This window comes from Zootoca vivipara, chromosome 5, assembly GCF_963506605.1.
Source record: "Zootoca vivipara chromosome 5, rZooViv1.1, whole genome shotgun sequence".
NCBI classification, from domain to species: Eukaryota; Metazoa; Chordata; class Lepidosauria; order Squamata; family Lacertidae; genus Zootoca; species Zootoca vivipara.
Window position 1 is genome coordinate 50628382 of NC_083280.1, and position 27130 is coordinate 50655511.

At 42.1% G+C, this 27130-nt stretch overlaps 2 protein-coding genes across 4 annotated transcripts in view; one reads left to right on the forward strand and one right to left on the reverse strand.

Moving 5' to 3' along the window:
• Positions 1 to 1380, reverse strand: part of CCDC186 (coiled-coil domain containing 186) — a 44215-nt gene extending 42835 nt beyond the window's left edge. The window contains exons 1-2 of one of the 3 annotated variants that reach the window (XM_035132455.2): positions 1194 to 1380; positions 780 to 873 (exon numbers count right to left, since the gene is read on the reverse strand). The gene's annotated coding sequence lies outside the window, so the exon portion shown is untranslated. The other 2 variants (XM_035132453.2, XM_060274755.1) reach the window with 2 other exon arrangements.
• Positions 1381 to 6466: 5086 nt separating this feature from the next.
• TDRD1 (tudor domain containing 1) overlaps positions 6467 to 27130 on the forward strand; it is a 30258-nt gene continuing 9594 nt past the window's right edge. Inside the window, exons 1-14 of the mRNA XM_035132521.2 lie at positions 6467 to 6526; positions 6749 to 6869; positions 7499 to 7604; positions 10057 to 10108; positions 11469 to 11570; positions 12212 to 12388; positions 14206 to 14349; positions 14641 to 14812; positions 19581 to 19667; positions 20710 to 20886; positions 21225 to 21332; positions 24428 to 24598; positions 25794 to 26048; positions 26355 to 26477. Of these exons, the coding sequence (XP_034988412.2) occupies positions 6476 to 6526; positions 6749 to 6869; positions 7499 to 7604; positions 10057 to 10108; positions 11469 to 11570; positions 12212 to 12388; positions 14206 to 14349; positions 14641 to 14812; positions 19581 to 19667; positions 20710 to 20886; positions 21225 to 21332; positions 24428 to 24598; positions 25794 to 26048; positions 26355 to 26477 (1846 nt within the window). The 5' untranslated portion in view covers positions 6467 to 6475. The remainder of the gene's footprint in view (positions 6527 to 6748; positions 6870 to 7498; positions 7605 to 10056; positions 10109 to 11468; positions 11571 to 12211; positions 12389 to 14205; positions 14350 to 14640; positions 14813 to 19580; positions 19668 to 20709; positions 20887 to 21224; positions 21333 to 24427; positions 24599 to 25793; positions 26049 to 26354; positions 26478 to 27130) is intronic.

Sequence of the window (27130 nt, forward strand, 5' to 3'; positions counted from 1 at the left end):
CTTACCTGGCAGTAAATGCCTGTGAATTCAGTAGCATTACTCCTAAACAAACAGGGATATAGAATCAGGCTCTAAATCTCAGGAGGATGATTAGCAAAAACACTTGCTGTGCAATATCTAAAGGCTACTAACTGATAACAGAAGAAAGAAAAAGCAGAAACCAAGATAGAAAAACAGCTTTTCTAGTCTCAATGCTTTGAAGCAGGTACAAACAGCAAGAAACATTTTCCATTGAGAAAAAGGCCCTCAAAAAAGGAGAGAGAAAGCCTCAGATGCAAGCAAATTATGCAGAACAGAAGAGCACAGCAGATGAACCAAGAAGAGCTACGAAGCTTAACTGAATGAAAGTATTGCATTGTTTGCTCCTATACTAACGGTACATTTAGACCAATTCCACATCTCACAATAAACTGACATCAATAAAGCTGAAACCAGTAAATACAATCCCTCCCAAGCTTTGCATGGGACAGAACAATACTTTATTCAGCATCTCTTGTTAATACTGATGTTGTGTACAGTATTCATAAAAGGTGTTACGTTCAGAGAAGAACCACAAGTATTTGAGATCAGAATGTTAAAGGTCCTGAGCAATTTGGCCACCTGACAACTTTTGATGTATAAACAAAAAGCCTACTAGACAGACAAGCTTTCTAATGACAGCTGACACCCACACACCTGTACAAAGGCATCTCTGAAATGTGAACCAGCAGGGGAATTCAGACAGTATGATACACTGATGTGTATGTGTGTGTGTGTGACCTTGAGGGCAAGGTACTCACCTATTATTTCACTTCCTGGTAAAGCATGTACTGTACACCAGTTTTTATTCCAATTTCTAGAGGGGGAACTTCAGTCCATCTTTTAGCTAAAAATCTGGTTAAAAGAAATGAAAAAAAAAAACCTAACACGGACAGGCAGCCTAGTTTTACTATGCTAAGAAATGTTTCGCAGGGGGGGAGGGAGGAAACATGCCGGGAAGCACCTTAGATTAAGGTTCAGCATCGGGGGCATCGAAACCATTCCAAACTCTAAATAAGCAATTGGGAAACAAAACACATCAAACAAGATCTACTATCCCCACCCCACTCCTCCTGCCTAGTAACAGGTGCTCTCACAAGCTATATCAATCCACATTGCTTGTGTTTCCAAAAAAAATCACGTCTAAACACCCGCCCTGCCAGGATAGCTCTTACCAGTTTGCTAGGAAGCTGGAAACCAGAAGATCTTTGGCGACCGTAGCTGCCCTCCCATTGCTAATAGTAACGAGGGGTCGTCCTTCCCTCCTCCCCTTGTTCCTGCTGCAAGCTCCTAAGAGGAACTGAAAGCTGACACATCAACAAAGATGGCTGCCGCAGACACCAGAGTGGTTTCAGCTGAGAGAGGAGGAGCGGAGGCGGGGCGAGACTTGGTTTATCCGCCTGCAAGGAGGAGGAGAGAGGAGGAAAGAGTGCTCCGGCTCGCGCACCTTGCCTCGCGTTGCCTAACAGCTTGAGTCACAAGAAAGCTGTGCAGCTTTTATTATCTGCCACGGGCGTGCCATTAACAAGAGCAATAGGGAACCGGGAAGGGAAGGGATGGCTCTCCCTGGTACCTGCGCTGAATGCGTCCGTTCAGGTTCCCCCCGCACGGGGTTCAGGGGATTAGAGCTGCTGTTTACTGAGTCAGGCTGCAAAAACTTTCACAGCCCCACCGCAAGAACCGATTGCCTGTTAAATTAAAAAACGATTTTATAGTATAAAAGAGGAGGACGACGATGAGGATGTGTAGCACTGGAGCCTAGTACAAAATCACTGTCATATAATATTCCCCTCGGGTGCGCGCAGTTTGCAACGTGCAAAAGGCGGTCCATAAAACCACCAGGAAACCTAAATGATGACCCTTTGGAAACCTAAATGATGCAGAAAACAGCAGGACAGGACGTGTCGAAGATCCACGACATAAAATGTTTTTAGAACTTCCAATGTGGCGCTTTTTTTTTTTATTAGCCCCTTCGCACCCAGAACAGACGGCCGGATTTGGTCGGTTTGGAAAGCTGCAAAAGATGTGATGCGGCCATGCATGCGTCTGCAAAGCAGAAACGGCGCGAACTGCCTTCCTTCCTAACTTCTCTTAACCCCCCACTTCTGGCTTCTCTCCCCCCCGCCGCCGCCCCCCAAGTCCTTCCCCCTCAGGTTAACCAGAGCGCATTGTCGCCCGCGAGGCAAGCGCATGCGCCCTTGAGATTACGCGGCAGTTTTCGCGAGGGAGGGGAGTGGTGCGAAGCTAGGCATAAAACTTCGGAGGTCGGCGCACGAGGCGCCCGGAGCGGATAGAGAGAGTCGGGGAGGCGTCGTTGGGGGCGCCTCGTCGTGCGCGTTGTTTCTTTACGTGGCGGCAGCGAGCTGAAGCGCGTTTCTAGGCTTCTGGCGGGGTTTTTCATCGAGGAGAAAGGGCTGGGTTTAAAAGACCTCCTCGTGGCCTCCAGCAGCTGTCCTCGTCGCTCCGTCTCCGGGAGCGCGGGGCTGGGAGTAGGTAGGCCTCTCAGGTAACGCGCGCAGATGGGGCCCCGCGTGGGTGGGCATCGCTAGGCCCCCTTCAGGGCAGGGTCCGCGGCGGGGTGGGATGGGGAACCTGTAGGTTTCCAGGTACTTCTGGACTCCCAACTCCTGGGCAGCATTGCCCAATGGCAGTGCCGGATTGACGTATAATCTAAACAAGCTATAGATTAGGGCCCCACTCTCTTGGGGGCCCCCAAAAAATTTAAAGGAAAATAACCTGGATGTCCTTTTCCAAAATAGATTTAAAACAAATAAAATAAAACCTACATACAGCAACAGTGTTTGTGTTGTGAAGGCTGCTATGATGTAAGTAATAGGCCCATAAATTACCATAAAGCATATATTCAACACAAAAAACAGCCCAAGGACAGCTGGACATGTAAAGGGCCCCATTACCTTCAGTAGCTTAAAAGGTAAAGTGGTAAAGGGACCCCTGACAGTTAAGTCCAGTCGTGAACGACTCGGGGGTTGTGGCGCTCATCTCGCTTTACAGGCCGAGGGAGCCGGCGTTGACTAATACGCTTCTGGCCAGCATGACTAATCTGCTTCTGGCCCAACGGAACACCGAAACCAGAGCAGCGCATGGAAATGCCGTTTACCTTTCCGCTGGAGCTGTACCTGTTAATCTACTTGCACTTTTTAGCGTGCTTTCGAACTGCTAGGTTGGCAGGAGCTGGGACTGAGCTACGGGAGCTCACCCCGTCTTGGGGATTCGAACCGCCGACCTTCTGATTGGCAAGTCCAAGGCTCAGTGGTTTAGACCACACCACCACCCGTGTCAGTAGCTTAGGGCCTCATTAAACCCAAATCCTGCCCTGTCCAATGGTCAGGGGTCACGGGGAGCTGGGAGTCCAGACGTGGGGAGAGTGCCGGGTTTGTTGTCCCTGGTTTTAACAGTGAACCCACATATGCCTTGCCATTGTTGTTCGCCTCCATGTGTGGCTTGTTTAGTAGTTGATATTATGCCACGATTTTGGTTCACATTTATCTGATTTCACTAAGTCCTGGTGAAATCAGGTAGCTTGCTTCTGAGTTAAAGTGCTTTGGGTCAGTGAGGTGGTATTCAGGTTTTACTCAGGGTAGAACCGCTGAAATTAATGGGCCTGACTTAAGGCACGCTACCCTTACCTGTCGTCCTTGTGAAAAGAGTACTGAGTGATCGAAGTTCACTAAGTTCTACGGCATGCACAAATCCGACTCGCCAGTGTGCATTCTGCACGATGTAAAATGATCAGGTGGTGTTTGGTTAAGGTTAATTTGGAGTGGGCTCATGGAAGTTAATGAACACTACCAAATTAGGTTCATTAATCTCAATGCTCTATGCTGAGTAAGACTTAGTTGCATGCCAGCCAGTTGTTTTAAGACACGTAGAATGAATGGACATTGGAGGGCGATATCTACGGTATGCATTCAGTAGAAGAGTGTTGAGGTGATACATAAGGTTTTCTTTTAAGGGCTTCTATACTGTAAAGGAAAAGAGGGGGGGGGAGATATATTTTCCTGCAGGTAGAAAATAAGAACAGCATGGAAAGGACTCTATTAGCATCGCTCTATAAGTTGCCATTTTTTCTTGCACAGTTTTCTCTTATTTTAAATGAGAAGGGGATTATCCAAAAGCTGTATCTAGTGGGAGGCATTCAAGAACTATATATTGAAATGAAATTATAGTCCCTGCTATCTCGGCTTTTAATGCATTTTCCCACTTGTGTGCAGACCTAGCCGTATACAAGAGGTGGATCGGTGGGGAGTTAGGAGTACATGTACAGCTCATGTAACAGCCAAGCTCTGCTGATGCAATCCATCCTTTCCAGTTAAAGATTAAACTTTTTATTTTTTTGTAAAGTTGATTTGCAGTATCCAGTCACATTGTGGAAGCATCACCTGCATTTCTGCCTATCTGCTGATGACTTTTGTCCAAACTTAGATGAACTGGATTGGTTCATATAAGTCATTTGACAGCTATGGTGTTCATTGTCTTCTCCTTATTAGAAAACAACAGGATAACTGGCTTTATATGCAAGATAGTTTACTGGGAATTGCTGCTAAATGCCACTTTCTCAGCTTCTGCTTTCACTTGTTTCAGCAAGGACATTAACACAGCAATGCATACCTCCTTTGTTCTGGGCTGGTTGGATTGAACTGACTTCCCTGTTCCTCCAGCTGGAACATTGGATCCCAAACCGGTTCCACTGCTGTCACATGACTGCATTAGGCCTGATCCAAGATTGATATGTGCCCCAGTTCCATACTGGTGCAACAATTTGCCTCCCCACCCCTTTTACATCCTTCTGGAATGAGTGGCAGGGTTGCAGTTGTGGCACACTGCTCCATTGAGCCGTCGTGCTACCTGGCTGAGTTCTGGATTGTACCATGAAATATGAGGACATGCCCCAAGGCTTCAGGAGTTCCAGCAGTTTTGTTAAATCCCTAATGTGCTTGTTTGAAGCTAGTGGGAAGACATTAATGCTAAAACTGTTTTTTGTATTTTCTGTAGAATAACTTATTTTATTCCACTTTTATATTTAATTTAAAAAGAATACAGAAAATTGAATGAAAATTTGCTTAGGACATCTTGGTCTTGAATATTTAAAAATTCAATGCATTTTCTTTTAGATGCTAATTGCTTTTTATTCTTTTAATCTTCCTCATTGCTAAACAATAACTTTACAGCTGTCAGGGAATTGTTCTGATATGGATGCACACAGGATGGCACAAAATCGTTCTATAAGGAATGAAGAGCTCAAAATTCAAAATGAATCACTGAAAAGTCCCAGCACAGGTCCCAACTTCAAAAGCTCTTTACATGAAGAAGATAAAACTTCAAAATTCCTCAACAATTTCTCGATTTGTGAGCAGGCTAACATGTTTTTTGAAACTCGTAGCAGTAATTCAAGTGAAAACAGCTATGATGGCTGCCATGGTAGCTTTAACAGACAGAGAACCACATCAGAAATGAATGGAGGGGAACTGAGAGGTAGGAAAATACCTCGTTTTAAAATAGTTTTAATACCTTTAATCTTGTGTGTTGCTTTTGCAATTTCACTTATAGTACTTAAATTGTTTTATTGCTTTCTTTTTGAAACCTTTGGAAATGGAAATGGCTAGTAGTTGTTCCAATTGTGCACTTCCTCAGTTTTAAAATGTATTATATAATAAATGCTTTTCTTCAATAAACATTTTTGTGCTGTGTTTTTACAGTTTTTGTATCGTATGAGCAGTCTCAAGTCATTCCTCGGTCGTTTACCACCCACCACCCACCCACCCAGGCTCCAGTGTTGAAGCTCAGCTGTGCAGAAGGTTAGGTTTTCTTTGATTAGAAAATCAACCATTACTTGCTGATTAACTGCAACAAGTTAGTAAATATTAAAGGAAGTATGAAGAAGAAGGGAAGTTAGATGTATATGCAAGAAGATTTATTGTCAGAACTTAGGAGGTTACTTTTTGTTAATTTTGTATTTTTGTAACAAATGATGTAAACACATAGTTTTGTTTTGTTGGTGTCTAAGCAAAATAAGGGGGGGGGAATCAACCATTACTATAAATGAAAATTTGGAAGCTTATCAAATCACTTCTCTGCAAGTGTTAAGAACAATGAGTAGCTAATACTTAACCATAATCTTGCAGTTGCCTTCTTGAGTTCTGCTTACATATGGGCAGCTTTAAATTATCGCATTATGAGCTTGCTTAGGAATAGTCTACCAACCTTAGGTGGTGGTTAATGTAAATGTTTCATGATTAAGCATTGATTTCATGCTGTGCAATATTGTACTTTGTAAGTCCATCTGAATTCAGCGTAACTTCTAATTCTGCATCGCATGCAACTCCACCTGGTTGTCAAGAACCATCCAACTGGGTTAATTGTATATCCCCTTCTACTACTGGAAACACTAGGTCATATCTAAACATTTCTATTCTATATTGTAGGGAAATCAGAAGCCATGAATGGCGCCAGTACCTTCCTACCATCCTCAGCAAATGAAATAAATCCTGTGAGTTTGCAAGATTTGAGTCTGAATTTTCCTCTGCATGTGTCCTTTAATGCCAATGTTATTTTCAGCTTCCTTTGTTAACCCTGATAGTACTTGTGTTTTCCCTTGTTGATGTGACAATAGGATTTGGTGGGGCCGGTTCCATTTCTGCTATTTATGTGGCAGTATTTTACTATTTTAAGGCATATAAGTTGCTCAAACAATTCTAAATGTATATTACAGGTGCATGCTTCAGCCTTACAACATGCAAAGCAGAGAAGACTACAAAGCTCTCCTGACAATACTTTATCCACAGGCTGTGAACAATTACATCGGTCCACATGCCATTTTTGTAGAATGTTTGGTAGGTTTTTGTTATCTAATCTGTGATAGAGCAGTGCAAACTCTTACCTTGCAAACTTTTTAAAAAATAATTGAAGTTATGATTTTTTTTTATTATAAATTGGAAAGTGAACTCAAGTGTCAGTTGAAGCCTGTGTCCTTCATCTACCATAAACTTACTTAGTGATCTTAGACAAGCCATCATTTCTCAACCACAACTGAAACATCTGAACAAAAATTGTGAATTATGTATGAATGATTACTTGGCAACTGTGTGTAGAGTGCTTTGGATACTGTAAGTAAGATGCTTGAATGAACTTAATTTGCGTACAAATAAAAATTAACCATACTTATATTTAATATTTTACCTCAGAAATATCTAAATGTAAGGGTACCTTATCCATGTTGATTAACATCTTACATTTTTCCATGTCAAAGGAGGGGGGAATTGATGTTTTCAAAATGATGCCAATGGATAATAAAGATTTTCAAACCTAGAGGCTTAGTATTACATAATTTTACTATGTGCAGTTGACTTTAAAGACCACCAGTTTAATGGGAACACAGAAGAAAATCTTGGATACTGAATCAGAAATTGCTGATTACATACTGTAATGTCAACACTTTGTGTTGCTGTTTTAATCTCTTTAGGGTCCTTGAGATGCACACGGTGTAAGCAGATATATTACTGTTCGGTGGAGTGTCAAAGGAAAGACTGGCAAATGCATAGTGCTGTCTGTAAGCTAGTTCAACATAAGTAAGTTTATAGGTTAAATGAATCTTCCCTCTGATAACTGGATTTGTATCTATTTCCCTATAGACATCTGATTGGCTACTAGACAGGCTGGACTAGATGGGCATTTGGTCTGATCCAGCAGGGCTGCTCTTGTTTATATAGCTCCCGTTAGTGGTCATTTGTATATTTAAGCAGACCTCTGCTCATATTTTAGATGAATACATAGGTTCACATTCAGATCATGATGCTCAAGCACTTTGTGTGCATTAGCATGTACATTTAGGGCCACCACGGATTTTATGTGACTAAATGCAAGGGACTACAGCATGATCTTGCAACTTAAGCTATCTCACAGGTTTGTTTTGGTGATAAAATGGGAAATAACTCATGTTATTTGCAGCATCTTGAGGTCCTTGGAAGAAAGCCCAGGTCTCAATTCGATATTATTTAGTTATTTATGTTATGTTTTTTATTCTGTTTATACACCACCCTTTATCAAAAGTTCCCAGGGCAGTGTATAACATTAAGAACACATTTTATGGAGCACCAATAATAATAAAAATAATAAAAAGCATAATAGCAGACACCATAATAATAGAAATCATAATAATAAAATGTTCATAATAGCAGTACTCCCCACCTCACCACCATGGCTTTAATAGGCCATAGATTATTTAATGGCTAAAGGCCTGGGTAAGGTGAATGTTTTTGCTTGGTGCCTAAAGACATGTAATGATGGCGCCAGGCAAGCCTCTCTTAGGAGCATTCCACAGTCGGGGAGCCACCACTTAAGATATACAGTATACTGCAAAGGGCTGTAGAATTACAAGTGAGATCTGCAGCAAAATGTTGGGGTGGTTATGTTTGGGTTTTAGTTACTCTACTCGCTTTTCTTCCCCACCCACAGCAGTCCACATTCAACACATACTCAGTCTTCATTGGACTAGTTTCTAGGGTAGTCTCCCTTTTAGGGTCCTCCCCTCTTTTGTACTTCTCCCCCCTGCAGAATTTACCCTCTCTTCTGATACTTCCCGCATATGCATGGCTCTTTTGGCTGTGTCAATAATAGCACTCAGAAAATTGAATCAGATGTTATAGCAGGGGTCCCCAAACTTACCTGGCTTTGGGCCAGTGCCTGCAGAGCCGATTGCGCAGCGGGCCGAAGGGCGGGGAGCGCACAGGAATGCACGCTTTGTGTGCATGTGCATGGGCCTCCTCAGACAAGTGCACAAGCCATTTCCGGTGCTTTTTCAGGCCCAGAAGTGGGCAGCTGTGCTGGTAAGAGCAGGCAGTGGGGATCGTCACGGTTGTTGCGGGCCGGATAAAAGAGGCTTTCGGGCCGTATGTGGCCCCCGGGCCATAGTTTGGGGGCCCTGTGTTATAGGATGATTGTAATTCTGTAGTGATGAAGAGTTTTAGCAAGTATCCTCTAAATTCTGGTTACTGTTGTGTAGCTAAGTATGCAGTATTGCATTTCTGAATATGTAGTCATTTATTTATTTATTTATTTATTTTGGAATTTGAGGTTGTATGTTGTCCCCAAAGAATGGAAGTGAAAATTGCTACGACCGTGTTTGAATATAACATTCTTAGAATGAATGTTGAGCCATTCTCTTTCCTCACCTTGTATCACACCACCTTCAGCACTACCATCCCAGCCCATGTCCCATTAAGTCAAAAACAGTGTTAGAAACAGATATGAAAACTAGGAGCTAAATGGCACCTTAAACCTAGGTTATGGGCGCAACAACGGAATGTCTAGGCACACTTTTTAAATAAGAATACAAAGCTGAAAATGAAGAAATATTAAAATATTTCTGAAGTATTATATACATTTTTCACATGGTCTAGTCCTTCCCCTGCCCATCCCCCTAATATTCTTAAGAGAGTCTCTTCCCCAGTCTTCAGAGAGTAGCTGGAAGTGGGGAGGCAGAAAAAGGTCTTCCTTTCCTTCTACTCTGCTGTTTTAATCTGAAATCTTAGGCGCAGTATTGCACCCTGAACTCAGAAGCTGCTCGTGTTAATGAAATACCCTGTCACAAAGTGCGCCTAGAACAATGGGAGTTTTGAACACTGGTCACAAATGGAAAACCTAGTTTACAAACAGAGTCAAACTGTGTCTTAAGAAGGGTTAATAAACTAGAGTCCCCACTAAGCATAATGAGAAACTGGTTTAAACAGACCAGGATTGAGGCACCAAGCCAGCATGCAAATGGAGTGGGTAGTGTACAGTTAAAATGCTCATTCTACCTTAATAAAGAGTTACGGTAATTCAACCAGAGATATTAGGCCTAAAAAGGCCTTCAGTGTTTACTGATAAGTAAATCGTAAAGGGCTTTATAAACTGGCTCTACTTTATGTCTCTTCAGCAACATATAAATGCTTACTGCTTTAAGTGGGTTAATTTTGAGTGTATTCAGGACTGCTTGACCTTTACAGAACAATTATACTAATGAACAGAATTCATTTTTAGTGCAGATAAAGTTGAAGATAATACAAAATCTTTGGATGAAATCAAGAAAAAGGTATGACTAGAGTTGTTCGCTTGTGTGGTTGGAGAGAGGGCATTATTACCATGTGCGGGTACCATGTGTGTATCAAATAGTATATTTTGGTCAGCAGTACAGTGAATTATTGGCATTAGAGAACTTGAAGCTGCTTAAGCGATCTTCTGTCACCCTGCAGTGATAAACTGGAATCCAGAGAACCATGAGATTGCCTCCACATTGTGCAGTGAGCTTACAGTATTTTTGTTCCATTTCCGCTATAGTGCCTCCCCTTGTGTCTAAAAAACCTCTTTCTTATAAGGGTTATGGACCTCTGAACAGCATTCAAAGAGGCACAAACAACTCCTTTTGCAATTAAATTTATTCCAAGTTCTGTTAGAAGAAAGCATTTTAAGTGCAATCACTTGGTTGTTTTGAATCCTAACCAATAACACTCAGTTCAACCTTCACTTGGGAGCTGGTCACTCCACTCATTCTTGTGATACCTTCCCTACTTCTAGAGAAAATTGGAACACCCCACATCTTTATCAATATAGCAGTTACTGCACATTGCAAAATGATGTGGCTACAGTGAATAGGCACTGTGTCCTATGGAAGTGTGCAGGGAATGAATTTTAACTACACGACGGCTATCCAGCTAATGAGTGCCTAATTGCAAACATTTTCTTGGTTGTCTTTTCTGCTTTAGCTTCAACTCTCACTGCCTTTTCTCTATTGATAAGAATTTTAAATACGATAAATTCCTTTCTTTCCCACTTTATGCAAACTCCTTATTGTTTTCTGAGCAGCCTCTCAATTCTTGTCATTTTAAAATGACAAGAAGTATATTCTGCTGTTCTTGCTGAAGCTGTTGCCTCTTATAACAGGTGAATAGTACTACATTTGTGGTATCTCAAAATACCATTTATTCTGTTCTGTAAAAGTACTGTGTGGGTGACATGACCATCAAGACACGTAATGACTTTAATATTTCTACTATAGTCTTCAATATTACCCTTGACTTCGGTCCTTCTTACACTGCAGTCCAAACTTCCCTTGCCAGTGGGGTTTCAGTGTCAGTGGGCCACTCCCTGAAAATTTATTTAGGGGACTATATCATGGAGAGCTGATTGATATAAAGTGGAACTTCCTGAAATTCAGCTGAAGTCTGTCTGACTGGTAGAGCTCTGCATGCGATCTAATACTCAGGAGGGTTCTCCAACTTCTGGATATAGATTGCAAGGGGGGGAAGGAGCGAACAGGAATCATTACTTCCATTAACTTTCATTAAGTTACCTTCTTCTTTACATGATTTAAGTATTTTAGATCACTGAAACAGGTTAATACAGTATTTGCATATTCTGCTTAGTAAGCAAGCAAAATAATTTGTTTACAATAGGAAAATTTATCTATGAATACCAGCAAAACAGAAGAGCAGGGCAAGAAAACTGTGTATTCTGATCTGACTACACTGGAGCTGAAGAAAAATATGAAAATAGTGGTAAGTTCTGCTTTCAACCCGCTGTTTTGTTCTGTGTCTATTCTGCCCTCCCTATCCTGCCCACCCCTACACCACAAGCTGGCAAACAACAAAGTGTGTGTGTGTGTGAGAGAGAGAGTGTGTGCATGTGTGTGTGTGAGAGAGAGAATATATTGCTTAAATAACACAGTTGGACTTGTTTATTGTTTTGATTGCTGAAGTTTTCTGATTAGAAAGCGAATGCTTTCATTTTCTTCCCTGTATAACCTAAATCAAGGGTGGGGAACTTGATCCAGCAGGTGGGATCCTTCCTTTCTGCAGTCCAGCTTTGACAGAAGGAAAGCAACAAGCACCTGTCAATCACCTGACATCATTGCTGTCATCGGCAACCATCCGATCAAAAGGGAGCAGATGGGTGCAGAGAGCAATCCCCTTTGAACTATGTAAGCCAATAGGATCAAAACTGCTCCACTAACTGTTCTAGGGAATTCCTGGGAGCTGATCCCATTTTTACCTGTCCCACACCTGGTAGCTGCAGTCAGGATAAATCATTGTGTGCACCCACCCAGCCTAGGCACCAGCAGGTAAACGGCAGTGATGCTGACTGATGACATGTAGCATTGTAGACAATCTTCTTGCTATATGGCTTTCTTTCTATTTAGGGAACAGTAACACAGTTCATTAATCCAAGTGAATTCTACATTCAAGTCAAAACTCCAGAAGTTCTAAGTAATATTAATAAGCTTAGTGTGAAATTGAAAGATTACGATGGAATTAACCAGGATGAATATATTCCTGCCAAAGGTGAAGTCAGTGTTGGACAATATACCCTGGATCAGGTAACTTAATCGTCAAACGGACTCAAGGACCAGTTGGTTTGTGGTTGGCTGTCCAAGAGAACCTGCAGCCAGCAACTTACCATTGTTGATTTATAGAAAGTATAGGTGTTCATAAAATGAGATATGTACTTAAGTCTTGTTTGTGTATGTGTAACTGAAATGAGCAGCGCCATATAACTTTGCCAAAGTGAGAGAGGGTTGGCAATACAGTATAATTCTATGCCAATTATTTGCTTCAGATTTTCCTTTGCTAGATAAAGGTGATGAAAGGTGTTGGGGCACTTGAATAAATTATGCCTGGGTATTTTCATCAGGGCAAGATGGTTTTCCTGAAGTAACATTTTAAATTTTATAATGGGTTATGTCACTTGAGATCTGTCACTTAGGTCAAATGTTTTTGAATACCATAAACTAAAGTAAAATGGTAATAAAAGTGCAGTTTAAATGCAGTAGGATTGTTCAATAGCTTCAAATGACACTCCCACAAGCATATAATAAAGTACAAGTAGAGGGATGAAGCCAAGCACTGTTTTTTTTTAAAAAAAAAATATCTTCCTCTCAGTTGTTATCTGTTAAGTATGACAGTTCACAACAAACACAAAATAGGTGTTTTTCCTGTGATGTCACAAGTACTAATATTTAGAACAATAAAGGAGATAAACTGGTACAACCTTCCCAGTAATCTTAAAAACCTCACCTAATAGAGGAGAAAATCTATACATGCAAAGGTAGATGAAAAAACTCTGAACAGAATTACAGGAAACCTTTGGGGTGGGAGTTAATTTTTTAAAATTCTGTGACACCCTTGGATATGCTGTGAAAACAATACCTTTGACAAATCTGTGAGCTTTACTTTGAGTCCATCAACCATCTGCCTGCAGGTAACTGCTAGTAACTGTTGGAAAATAAATGTATACAGTAAGTGAGGCAGAGGGGCTGTTGGAATCTGAAGACATGATAAAGGCTTGGGTTAAAACTAGCATTTGTGAAGCAGCATTAGAAAGATAAAAACTACACACATGTGGGAGTAAGATCAGTTTAGGCGACTCTAGGGTGACAATAAAATGTGGGGTGTGCTGCAACCATTGTGTTTCCCATCTCTGTGCAGTTCTAATGGTTGTATCATTATTGACAGTTGCCATATTTCAAAAAGTAAAAATCTGGATACAAATATTGTTGAGCTTTCCCCCCCAAAAAATATCAAAAAAGAGTTTTTAAAGCTTTTTTAAAAAAATGAAAGTCGCCAAAAACTACAATGTCAACATGGGCTTCCCATATGTCTGGATTTCCCCAGACATTTCATTGTTTTCCGCAGACTATGAGAGCTGAATACCGGCTGTGTCCAGGGAATTCTGGACATATGGCAACCCTAACTTCACACACACAGCTGTGATAGCCTAGTGCAAATGTAGGGTAAATCTAATTCTGTAGCAGTAAGATAAAAACACCTGTATTTTGGATTACTAGTAAGATGTAAACTGTAATATATAAAGTATTAATGAATTAACAGTTTATGGTAGAATTGTTTGACTAACTAGTATGGTATCTCAGTTAAACTGAACATTTTCAGTTCAGCACAATTACAGTCTCCTCCATCCCCTGCAGAAAATGAACTAAACATAGAAAGTTCAGCGTATTATTCTGTTTTCTAAATTACATCTGATACTAGCTTAAAAGCACAAAAATGTATTGAAGGTTCTTGTATTAAAATTGCCATTGTAGTTGTTCAGCTGTTATGTTGAAAAAGAAACATTTTTCTCCTTTTATTGTAAAAAAGAATAATAAATCATAATGTAAAATAACTTGTTCATGTTCAGACCTGGTACAGAGTGCTTATAAAAGAGGTGGATATCCTTAAGAAGAGTGCTCTGGTTTTATATATTGACTATGGAAATGGAGAGAATATACCGCTAAATAGAATTAAACGATTGCACCAAGATATTGCGCACATTCCACCCTGTGTAAGTATAAGTTTACACAATGCACCTTCACCAACAGATACTTAGAGTGCCAAGAATACAGACCCGTGTATGCAAATGCTAAAGTGTGTTGAGACAAATAATACACCAGAATGTTGTTATTACTAACTACTAGAGACTCCAAAACTTGCATCTTGACTAAGACACAAACAAAAATCTTAAATTGGCCAACATGCAAATGTTTGAAGGACATGTGCACACATGGCCATAAAGACCAGCAGTAAGCCAGACATCCTTATAGTGTGTTTTGTTTTTGCTTTGCTTTGCTTTCAGGCCATTAAATGTTGTGTTGCTGATGTCCTCTCAACTGAAGAAAAATGGAATGCAAACTGCAGCAAAGCTATTGCTCCATTTCTTACAGGAAAGTGTTGCTCATTCACTATTGTTGATGTTTTCGTGGATGAGATGCCCTATTTTGCTGTAGATGTTGTTTTGGCAGATTCTGGTAAGTTTCATTAGCAGTAATATTCTTTGTTGAATGAATTGTTAATTAAGCAGTGATTGTTAACATCAGTTTTTGTAGAAGGATGCTCACTGGATACTTCAGTTGTGATAAAATCATATCTTGGGGTGGATGAGTCATTGTACAGTGATCATATGTTATTCCCTACATACCGTGTTTCCCCTTTTTTAAGACGTAGTCATTATATAAGCCATAGCAGGATTTCTAAGCAATTGCGCGATACAAGCCATACCCCGAAAATAAGACATACTGATAGACCCTTCACCCACTAGCAATAACCCCCCTCCTGCCAGCCAACTCCCCCCTTAAAAATCTCTCCCCATTTTGCTGTCGCTCCACAGACACGTATTTCCTTTAAAAGCTTGTAAAAATGCACCGAACAGCCGTAGCTGCTGGCTGCCGAAGCCTTGTGATTTCTCTTCCCCGTTTCTGAGAGCATTTTTTTAAATAAAAAGATCCAAAAATAATTTTTTTAGCCAAGCTGTGTAAGCTCTACTTGGTGAAGGGGAGAAAAGTGGGGTGGGGAGGAGATGAAGGCACGAGGAAGAAAAGAGGGGCGATTGAAGAATGCAAAGGCTGTTTTCCCTTTTAGGGAGAGACCTCCGTGCGCGCGTCTGTCTCTCTCCCCCCCCCCCTGCGTCTCTCTCTCTCTCTCTCTCTCTCTCTCTCTCTCTCTCTCACACACACACACACACACACAGCCCACCTCTCGCTTCCCCCCACCTTTCCCTAAATTCCCTTCCATTCAATGCACGTTGATTTCCTCTTAACGGGAATCTCCCGTGTCTGATTGTTGTCTCATTGCTTTTACCGGGCATAAAGCAGCCTTTTAAAAATCCTGCTGCAGTTTTCTTTCTACCTTATGCTGCTTGGTTGTCTGTGGAGCTGCCCCTTTAAGGATTTGTAAGTAGTCTGGATCGCAGTCCTTGCCTTGGGGACTTTTATTTATTTATTAAGGACTTTTTCCTTCGCTGTTTGCGAGCTGCTAAAAGGAGCTGCTAAACGCTGCTTTACACAAAAGTTAAACTGCCGGTCCTAACAACACGTGCTTCCTCACCTCGCTGGCTCAATTGCTTCTCAATTGCTACCATTTACCAAGTCAGCAATCTTAATTGCTGCTTAGCTGGCTTCTTTGTTCTCAGCAGGTAGCTTCTTTGCTATCAGTGATAGCACTGCAAAGTGCTATGTTGTTGGAACTTCAGACAGTCTTGCAGTCTTGGGCAGCTGGCTGGTAGAGATCCTTACTTGCTTTAGGTATAGGCTACTGCTAGGACTGTATCACACAGATAGATTCCATTATACTGGTTTAGATTTAAGAAGCTCCAGTGTAGCAGATTGCTATTAAGTGAGTCCCCACCTTGGAGGAGAGAGAGAGCAGCCCTTCGCGAACATCCCAGGGCCGGGGAGAGAGGGCTGCACCAGGGACGCACACACCTCCCTTCCCTCAGACTCATAATAAAAATACCGGTACCAGTAAGACATCCCACCAAAAATAAGCCACCCTGTGGTTTTTTGAGAAAAAAAAGTAATAAGACGGTGTCTTAAAAAGGGGGAAACACGGTATTAGGGAAGACTTGGTTCCATCATGGACTGACCAATAACTAATTGCTCGGTCATGCTTGCCTCAGATCCTCGGTGGGCCTGGTGATACCAGGCAGTACCAAGAATTAGTACCAAAAAGTGCTGCGTGAAAAGCCTGGCACCATGTTTCTGTTTATATGTGCAGATTTTTTTGTAAGCTACTTTAGGACCTATTGGGACTATAAAGTGGGATACAAGTATCTATATACCCTGTTTCCCCTTTTTTAAGGCGTAGTCATAAAGTAAGCCATGGCAGGATTTTTAACCTTTTGCAGAATGTAAGACATACCCCGAAAATAAGACATACCTCCATGCCATGTGGAGTGAGACCGTCGAGCGCCCCAGCCAGCCAGTGTTATCCTGTATGCCAGCTGTGGCAACAGCAGGAGGAGGAGGAGGCCTGCCGTCCCGCTGCCCGGAACCGGATGCTGGAGCGCGCGCAGCGCCCAGCAGAGCACCAGAGCCAGCGGCCTCGCCTCCGCCTAGCCTAGGAGGCCTGCCATCCGGCCGCCTGGAAATGGCTGCTGGAGCGCGCACCGCGCCCAGCAGTGCCCCGAGCCAGTGACCCGGCCCGGCCAAGGAGACCATAAGGTACCGTAAAAACCGTAATAAAAAAATAAGACATCCCACTGTAAAAAAGCCACCCTGTGGTTTTTTGAGGAAAAAAAGTAATAAGATGGTGTCTTTAAAAAGGGGAAACACAGTATATATAAATGTAGGCATTGTGCGCGCGGAGGTCACAGCCTTTCTCTGTAACTGCTGAACCGTAATGTAACAAATTTGGCCACAACATTACATGCCCATCAGGGAGGGATCTGGCATAATTTCCCCCCAAAAAAACCACACCTTTCACACCTAAAATAATGATTAAACACAAAAGTGGTGCACAAATTAGACATCACCACCAGAAGCTCTGAAGACTCCAGCAGCATCCAATAGAAAGGCAGATCACACGCTGCCACCTGCAAAGCCTCTCCGACATTGGCACACACCTCCCGAGGCGACAACTTACAGTCGTCACCTCAAACGCCTGCTCGCCATTTTAAGCTGCTGCCTGAAACCGCCGCCTCCAACGACCTGCAGCCACCCGCTGCCTCCCACCACTGGTGCCTCACGTTGCAGCCTCAAACGGCTGCTCGCAAACTCCGCCTTCCCCACCCCCCAAAAAACCTCCCCAAAGAGGGGGGGAACTCTGCACCCTCCATCCCCACTGCAATAAGCCCGATCCTGCTGCCTCAAAAAAAACAACCAGAGACACAGTCCAGACTCCGCCTCCTCCCCCCACGCTACTGCCGCCTCAAGGGCCCCAATCCCCACCACCAGCGAAAACACACAATACACCTCAGCCCCCCCCCCCGGTCCTACCTGAACCCACAAACTCCACCTTCTTCTCCATAATAAAGACCTCGCCAAAACTTAAAAAAAAATACAGAGCCACCGTTGACAACACAATAACCCCGACCCCACCAACGCACAAAAAACAAAGAGACAGTCAGGACTCCCCCAATGCGCCCCCGCCCCAAGGACCCAATCCTAACCAACACCACAGCCACCTCACGAGGCAGCTCAATCCCCACTGTCCTCCCCGACCCTGCCAAAAAAATAAAGACCACCCCAACCCCACAAACACATCCCTCCCGAGACCCACCCCATCCCCTATGCAGCCTCCCCCCACCTCCTCCTAAATCTCAATCCGAAAAAGAAAAAAACACACACACACCACCACTAAACCAAATAAAATATTTAAAAAACCCGCAACGGGACCAACTACCACCATCAGAAACCCAAAGGACAAAAATACCCAACACTCTTCCCCCCAAAAAATACCACCCCCCACCCCCCAAAAAACCACATCCAATCCAAATAAGAATACCCAAGTAAAACAAAACATCAAAAAATCTAAATTTAAAAACACCACACCATACCAAATTCCCCCCACCCCCCACTAAAAACACCAACAAATGAACCCCAAACTACATCTATGTAACACTAACTCAACCCCCACAACTTCTAAACATACCAAATAAAAACACTCACCTCTACTCTTTTCCTACAATCATCAACAGACTCACAAATCCCAAAGGAAAAAAACAAAACCCAACCCTCCAAACTCAACACCAGCCACCCCCACCAACCCCCAACACCAACAAAATCACCTCCACTACACAGAGGACTACCCAAACACAACACAACATAAAACACATTAAAAATCGTGACATTCAAACGACATCCCCCCCCCCAAAAAACCCACCACACACACAAAACACCCACATTCCAACCAAAATCCACCACAATGGCTTATTCATTACATTCACATGTAATCCAATTTGGGATGATATAAAAAAACCAAATGCTTCCTCCTCAATCTTCACTTGACAGACATGACATTACAACGCATGTTTTCAGACAAAAACAACCCACTAAAGGATATGGACCTTTTACAACCCCCTGCATTTGGGTAGGATGAATGTGTCGGGACGGGGTGGGGAGATTTAACAAAACATGTGTGGGTAGGGGAGTCAGGGTTGGAACAGGTCATAATTTCACAGAACACGCGTATTGGGGGGAATGAGTGTGTACAAAATGAAGGGGGACTCTGAACCAGAGAGGACTCTCCACGGAGACTCTGAAGGTCCATTTAACAGGAAAAGGTCCACTTAGCACAAAAATCCACAGCAACACATAGCCGGGCCAGCTAGTAAGTAAATAAAATTGAAGTGCATCTGACCCTGTATATAACTTGGAGAGGTGCTGTTAGTCAGTCACTAATTGGGTTAAATGAGCTAGTGGCCAGACTTGGAAACAGCTTCATAAGTTTGGAGTGCTGTATTTTTTTCCTGTTTGACCAAACCCCTGGATAATATGTCGGTGCCCAGAACCAAAGCATTGGAGACAAAAAAATGTTTTGAGAAGTAGCTGTTCATATTGACTTGGCATAATTTACAAGAGATGAGTGTAGTGGGCTCTGTTTTTTTGGCAGAATGTTTGTGTGCATGGCAGATTCTTTTTTACTAGTCTTTGTGAAGCTGTCATTCATCAATTTATCTGTATGTGTCGTAGGCCTATTTACAGTAGTACTTTAGAGATAAATTTGGTAGATCTGATGTACAGTATTTCAGTTGGCAATGATTTGTTTTTGAATGGATATTAACAAATGTGTGTGTTTCAGGTAAACACTTACATGAAATACTCTTGGAAATTGGATGTAGTTTGAATTCAAAGAGTAGGAGTAGCAACAAGGAAAACTCTGTTACTGGTGAGTCCTTATCATTTTATTTAATTCATCTTGATTAATATCTTTATGAAAGCAAGGCACCTTTAAGAATGCTAAAGATATTAAAATAGGTTTACAGGTGAAACTCGGAAAATTAGAATATCGTCGAAAAGTGCATTTATTTCAGTAATGCAACTTATATATTTTTTTATTTTTTATTTTTACAAATGCTTTCCTTTGGAAATTCCACGGTAATAAAACAAATAGTTACAAAAATAAACATCGCTATTACATTTCATTAATTACATTCCAGTTATAATTGACCCGCCTAACGACAAATAATTACAATTACAACAAATAAAGGCTTGACATATCTTGCTTTGCATGTCATGCATCTATCTCATATATTGGTTTCACCTTTTAAGTTGCATTAATGAAATAAATGCACTTTTAGACTATATTCTAATTTTCTGAGTTTCACCTGTATGCTTATTGGTGAAAAATTTGTGTCATCTTTATGAGGCTTTGGAGTGTAGCCATAAGTTAACAGGTGCATTACAGCTGGGTTATCCAGGTCCAAAGGGCTGTTTTTGCTTTAATTTGGAGGGTTGAGTTGCCAGAATCTTGGACTAGAACATTTGAGGTTATGGAAGATGCAGTGCCTCACACTAGAGGTCATCCTAATGGGCGCTGGAGGAAACGGAGTTGGCTCTATTTGCGCTATACAGTATTGAACTTGCCTTTCTGGTAATAGCTCCAAATGGGATAATATTTAATATAAAGCTGTACCTGAGGGTTGCTGTCTTGGTCCTTAGCCTTTGAGCAGAGATACAGCTTCAAGAGGAGCTGGTGGTTCTGTGGCTCCTTCAAGCTGTGCTTGTGGTGTCCTAGTTCACATGAGAGGTAGTGCATTATTGAGAGTCTTCTGAGTCTCATTTTGTTTATTACTATTATAGATAGATGAATGTGTCTATGAATGATATTCTGAATTCTCTTAAGGATGATAGGGTTTTCTATTTAAATTGCTATTTAATACCAGTAATACCTGCAACTCAGGTTTTGATAATAGATTCTTTTTTCTTAGGTTCTACTGCGGAAAAGATTTCTATTCAGGAAAAGAAGCTTGAGCATAAAGGACTGGATCATAGTAGCTGTCAAACTCGCAAGGTTATCTTGCCATCTGTAGGAGATACATTTTTGGGTATGGTTGCCCACATACAGACTCCAGGAGATTTCTTTTGTCAGCAGATGGGAAATGGCTGTAAGTCCTTGTTTTTAGTTAAATTAAAATGTAAACATGTGTGGGAGTAGCATTTGAATATGTAACAGAACTTTAAAAGTGGTGAGGTGTTGAGTTTTTTGCATTGAAGTGGGAGGAGATTAATACTTAACATCACTCTTAATTTATAGCTTCTAGTTTGTACTATATAATCCACAACATGCCTAGACTTTCTGTGTAACCTCCAAACAACCAACAATATTCAAATGACAGCATTTGCTGGCAAAGGAAAGTACAACACTTTTATATTGCTTACTTGTGGTTTGGGGACATTTTGGTTTTTTATTTAATGATTTTCACATAAATACCTATTTTGTCAGGCAAACTTACTGAGCTTCAGGCATCCCTGGGTGAATACTGCAACACAATCTCTGCTCCCCCAGATTTCTGCCCAGCAGTAGGAGACTTGTGCTGTGCCCAGTTTACAGGTAAAAATTACTTGTTGATGATGGTGATTCACTGTTGTTGGCCTATATCTAACAGAGTTCACTTGTTCAAGCCCATGGAAATCTGTGGGCTTAAGTATGCCTCTAGTGAGTGGTGCTTTACAGAATGCCAAGAGAACAAGTCCCTGTCATAGGAGTTTGCAACCCACATGGCGAAACTTTATGGGCAAAATGAGAACATAAAAGGTGCCTTATGCCAAATTAGACCATCAGTCCCACTATCTCAGCATTGTCTCAGTGATTGACAGCAGCTGTTCAGGATTTCAGACACAAGTCTTTTTCAGTTGTAGCTAGAGATGCCAGGGATTGAACCTGTATGCTTTGCCACTGAGCTACAACCCTTCCCTTAAGTTTTGAAGACATTTTTGTAGGAAGTAAGAGTGCTGGTACAAGCATAAGGGGCAGCAGGGGGGAAAGAACGGTCATTTGAGGAAGCCGGATGTCTTCAGGCAGCTGAGAGTGGTAGAACTGGCAGAGTAATGGCCGTGGGTGAAGATATATTGGTATAAGAAAAGAGCTATAATGGAACAAGGCTATGGAGGGCTTTGAAGATAAAGGTGAGGAACTTGTGCTAGATCTGTGAGTGGACAAGAAAAAACTGTAGAGCACTGATGAATGATGTTCTGTGTCAGAGTAACAAGAGGTCACTTTTTTTTGGAGCGAGATGAGACAACAGAAGACCATAAATAAAGGTTGAAGAAGTCGAGGAAAGATATTACTAGAATGTGAACCAGAATTCTTGTCAAAGACGCTGTTGTGTGGCAATGTCCCTCCCCAGTGGAAATAAAACGCAAGACACAAAAGATAGATTTTAATGGGCAAAAATGCCACAACTTTATTGGTTACAGATGTTGAGTGGTATTGGCTTAGGCATTGGATCCTAACCGACTATGTCCGACTCCAACCCGTGTGTTGGAGTCTGGGAGAAGTTAACCACCAGTAAGGAGCTCAGTGATGTACATCAACTGAAACTCCTCCTGTGATCACCGTTAGGGGCGTGCCTTACGGCCCTGGCCTCACCAGGCTCTGGACCAAGCCCCGCCCCGGAAACCTTTAACGGAATACCCCTCCATTTCCTGGGCAGGTGATGGCGCTACCTGCCCCCCCCGTTCATCTTTTACTGTAATATCCAATGCCTAACCACAAAACCAATAGTTGTGACGGATTGGTACGAGGTAGGCGAAAAAACCACCTTGGCTAGCCCAATTGGGGAAAATCCTACCAGGCTCCCGGCCAACCAGGCGACCAACCGAAGTCCATAGCAGCGTCAGCCTAGCCTAAAGGGTGGGCGGGCGGGTGAACCGATGCAGCTGGGAGCCGGGGTGAAAGAGACCGGGTTCCTGCCAGCGGTCTGCTTTTGAACCGCTGGCCACGCCCCTGGCCGACCAGATTGGTCGGCTCTGGGGTGACGCAGGCGGGAACCCTCCCAATTGCGAAGGGGCTGAGCTCTCAGCCCCAATGCGAGAGTACAGTTGGGACGCCCACAACACCACCTCCGACGCAGGTGCGGAAGTGGCTTATCTTCACAATGTTGTAAAGCGACATGGCTTCGACAGAAAAAGTAACGTGGTAGGAGAGTGGTTGAACATAAAGCCAAGGCTTTGTGCCTGTTCAGCAGGTTGGATGTTGCAACTTGGGTAAAGAGAGTATTCAAGGAAAGAAGAGCTTTGGATGAAATATGAGTTTAGTCTTCAGCATGCTGGGAGAAATTCCGTGTAGGGCTAAAGAGATTGTTCAATCTGGCAAGCTGAAATACTTCTGCTGATGGAACAATCTTCCCTCTTCTCCTTTGTGCTGTTCTGTGCATTCTCTGGACCTACCCACTCACTGTGCCAATTTGGGTGGGAGCGAAAAGCTCTGTTTCACTAGTGGAAGACCTTGTGCTGTCTTCCACTAGTGAGATTCATTAGTTGAATCCAACCCACTAAGTTTCAGGCAGTGTTAAAACACCAGATTAGAAATAACAAAAGAGACAGTTAGAGATGTGAATTTGGGTAGAGGGAGAAAATTCTAAAGTACATGGTAGAGCTGGGTGAAATCGGCGTTGAATGTTATAGGATTGGAAGAAGTTGCCCAGGGACAATTTAGAACAGTATTCTTCAGCCTTGGGTTCCCAGATGTTTGAGCAGATTGAAAAGCAGTGGTATAGGGCAGGCTTCTCAAATCCGGAGCCCTCCAGATATTTTGGAGTGCAGCTGCATCCAACCCTGAACAATTGTCATGGGAGTTGTAGTCCAAAACATCTGGAGGGATTGTGGGGAAGGCTGGCATGGAGAGAGACAAGCTATGAGACAACAACAGGTCTATGAAAAATGCCAGCACAGAAGGGGAAACCAGAATAAGAGTTTCCACTTTATGGAGCCACTGAAGGAACAATCTGATAGGAAGAAAAACATCTAAAGTAAGAATCATGGAGACCTAGGTCATGGTGAGTTGAGCAGGAGTGAATGGTCAATGGTGTCAAAGGCAGCAGGTGGGTCAAGAAGCAAGAGAACTGGAGAGTAGTTTAAGGATAGCTTGCAAGTGTAGTAGATAAGCCTGTACTAATTTAAAGGACCGTTGAGGTATTTATTGAAGATGAGGTCTTGGTTCTTTCTTTTGATTTACATAGGTAGTTTTGGGGCTTTTCCAGCATTTTTACCCATATGCAGAGAAGGCTCAGTTCTTCAATAGTTTTTTTGTTTTGTATTCACACTTTGTTGGCCTAATGGCCAGTGTCTGGCATTTTGTATAAAACCAGAGGATATCAGAGCACTTTTCACTTGATCTTGGACTTTTAAGTCATTAAAAGTATTACATGGTCGTTGGCACTTTTGCTCTTTCTACAGAAGATGCCTATTGCCCTAAATTGCAACATCCTTTGAGACTGGAGACCTCTGCAAATCTGTGCCCCTGATGTTTTCTAAAGTAGCATACTGCTGTGCATGAAAGAACTAGTTTGGCTAGTATTGGCTCAAACTTCTACTGCCACAATGAAAGCCACCGCTTGTGTACAATAGCTGCAGTAAAAATGAGTATGTAGCATGGGGTTGTTAGTCTTATAATTTTTACTTGACAAATGTATTTTTATCTTCCAGAAGACAAACAATGGTACCGTGCATCGGTTTTGTCCTACATCTCAGAGAAAACTGCTCTAGTGGGCTATGTAGATTATGGTAACATAGAAGTCCTTCCATTAAATAAACTTCGGCCAATCATCCCAAAATTAATGGAGTTACCAGTACAGGCTATAAAGTGCACCCTAGCAGGTATGAAACAGAATGACTAAATACATCTTGAGAATAGCAGACACAATTAATTTTTGTAACCTAGTGAGGGAAACAAAGAGATTAACCTGGGGAGACAAAGTGGAAATTGAAGCTGTGCCATAAAATTTGTATTCAGATTCTATATCTGAATTTAGATATAAAATCATCCCAATTATGCATCACTATGATGCAGCCTACACCAGGCAGATCGGAGATTCCTTTTGGAAGTGTTGTGATAGGAAATAAAGTTGTGTGTATATTAATTACTGTGGTGACTCCTTTTATTTAAAGCCTACCATTAAAAGCTTGCCATGCCTGAGGCTCATACTAAAAGGTAAAGGGACCCCTGACCATTAGGTCCAGTCGTGACCGACTCTGGGGTTGTGGCGCTCATCTCGCTCTATTGGCCGAGGGAGCTGGTGTACAGCTTCCGGGTCATGTAGCCAGCATGACTAAGCCGCTTCTGGCGAACCAGAGCAGCGCACAGAAACGCTGTTTACCTTCCCGCTGGAGCGGTACCTATTTATCTATTTGCACTTCGTGCTTTCGAACTGCTAGGTTGGCAGGAGCAGGGACCGAACAACGGGAGCTCACCCTGTCATGGGGTTCGAACCGCCGACCTTCTGATCAGCAAGCCCCAGGCTCTGTGGTTTAACCCACAGCGCTACCCGTGTCCCTAGTATGAAATACTTAACATAGTTCAAATTATTTTTTTTCCTAGAGTTGGCAGCTTTGTGATATTCTCTAGCCCCACCTTGTTCATCTTGGGTTTTGGATTGTCACTGACCTTGGTAGTCCTAACTATGCCAGGCAATGGCCCAGAGCTGTGTTCTCTCTGAGCAGACTTGCCTGACACTTCTTGCAAACACTGTAGGAGGCACAGCAGCAGAAAGCCATTTGGTGCTTTCCCAGGTGCAACAAAAATTCTTGGGTCAACACTGCATAGATATTAGTAAAACCTCTTCTGATAACAAGGGAACATTTTTGTGTCATTTTGTTGTTTCGGGAATATGAAATAGAGAATTATGTGCTGGGTATGCAGGTAATTGGTTGCCTGATCGAAAATGTTAGAAATATACTTTTATTGCTGGTGGACTTTTATCATTACAAAGATAATTCTGTTACAAAGAAAAATAACTAACTTGTAAAGGAGTATTTTTTTTAAAAAAAACAAAACACCATCTCTTATTTCAAGGTGTAAAGCCAGTATCTGGAACCTGGTCCATAGAAGCGACTTCTGTTATGAAGAAGCTGGTGCAAAATAAAGCACTCACTATAAGAGTAATAAATGAGAAGGACAAAACTTTTGTGGTCAAACTTACAGATGAATCCAGGACTCCAACAATAAATGTGTCTAAATACCTTTTAGAGTTGGGATGTGCAGTGGAAGAAGCCGCCACTGTCCCAGCAGTGCTTGAAACAAGCATTGGAACATTGCAAAAAACGAGTGGTGAGTATGTGAAAACTTAGAAGCTTGAGGACTTGACCTGTATTAATAATTTACTGTGAATATTAAAACACTGAATAAGACTCAGATTTAGGAACAGCATTCATTATTTTTGCTGCTCCACTGTTACTAATCACATATATGTTGTACCTAATCTATAATACTCAGACATCTACCCAAATCTCCCTGTGAAACTAAAAATGGGGAAATATATTAAAGTTTGCTGATGAGGATCTGTTAAATTTCCACCAGTAGAATGAACATTGAAAAAACATAACTCATAATGGTTATCTTTATATTTATCTATAGGTCAACAGCTGGACAAAATTGATTGGTCGAGGGTCACATTAACAGCCAAACAGGTGGTAAATGTGTTTGTTTGCGTGCTATACAACCCCAGCAAATTCTATTGCCAATTGTTAGACAATAACGGTACATCTTTCTTTTTTCCTTTGAGTGTTCTGTTCCTTGTGTATCGATTTTTATATTTCAGCCATCTATAGCTCTCTTTCAGTCACATGCCCCAACACTCAGCCTGTCATTTACATATCTGTCCAGTGTCCTCAAACAAGTATGATTCAGAAACCTGGCAGGTGTGTCATTGCTTTTTTCACTCACATAGTTGTTTGTGCAAACAACTTTACTTGGACAGCGTTCATCTTGTGGAGCAACCTCTTCCATTTTGCACAGCAAATATTAAGAGGGCATAATTCTGTCACTCTCCTCCATGCATCTTGTTTGGTTCTCTCTCTCTCTCCACCCCCCTCAGTTAGTCCAATAAAGGAGGGGAATTCAAACAGTAACTCTAGCTACATTTTGTCCTATAGCTCAATAGCAATAGTAAGTGTTCCGGTTTCCGAACGTTTTTTGGAAGCTGAATGTCCAACGTGGCTTCCACTTGGGTGCAGGAAGCTCCTGCAACCAATCAGAAGCCGTGCCTCGGTTGTCGAACATTTCAGAAGCTGAACGGGCTTCTGGAATGGATTAAGTTTGACATTCAAGGTTTGACTGTACATTATAAACTGTTTTCAAACTCAACACCGTCATTGGTACACTTATTCAAACTTCCTATCATATGGTTATGT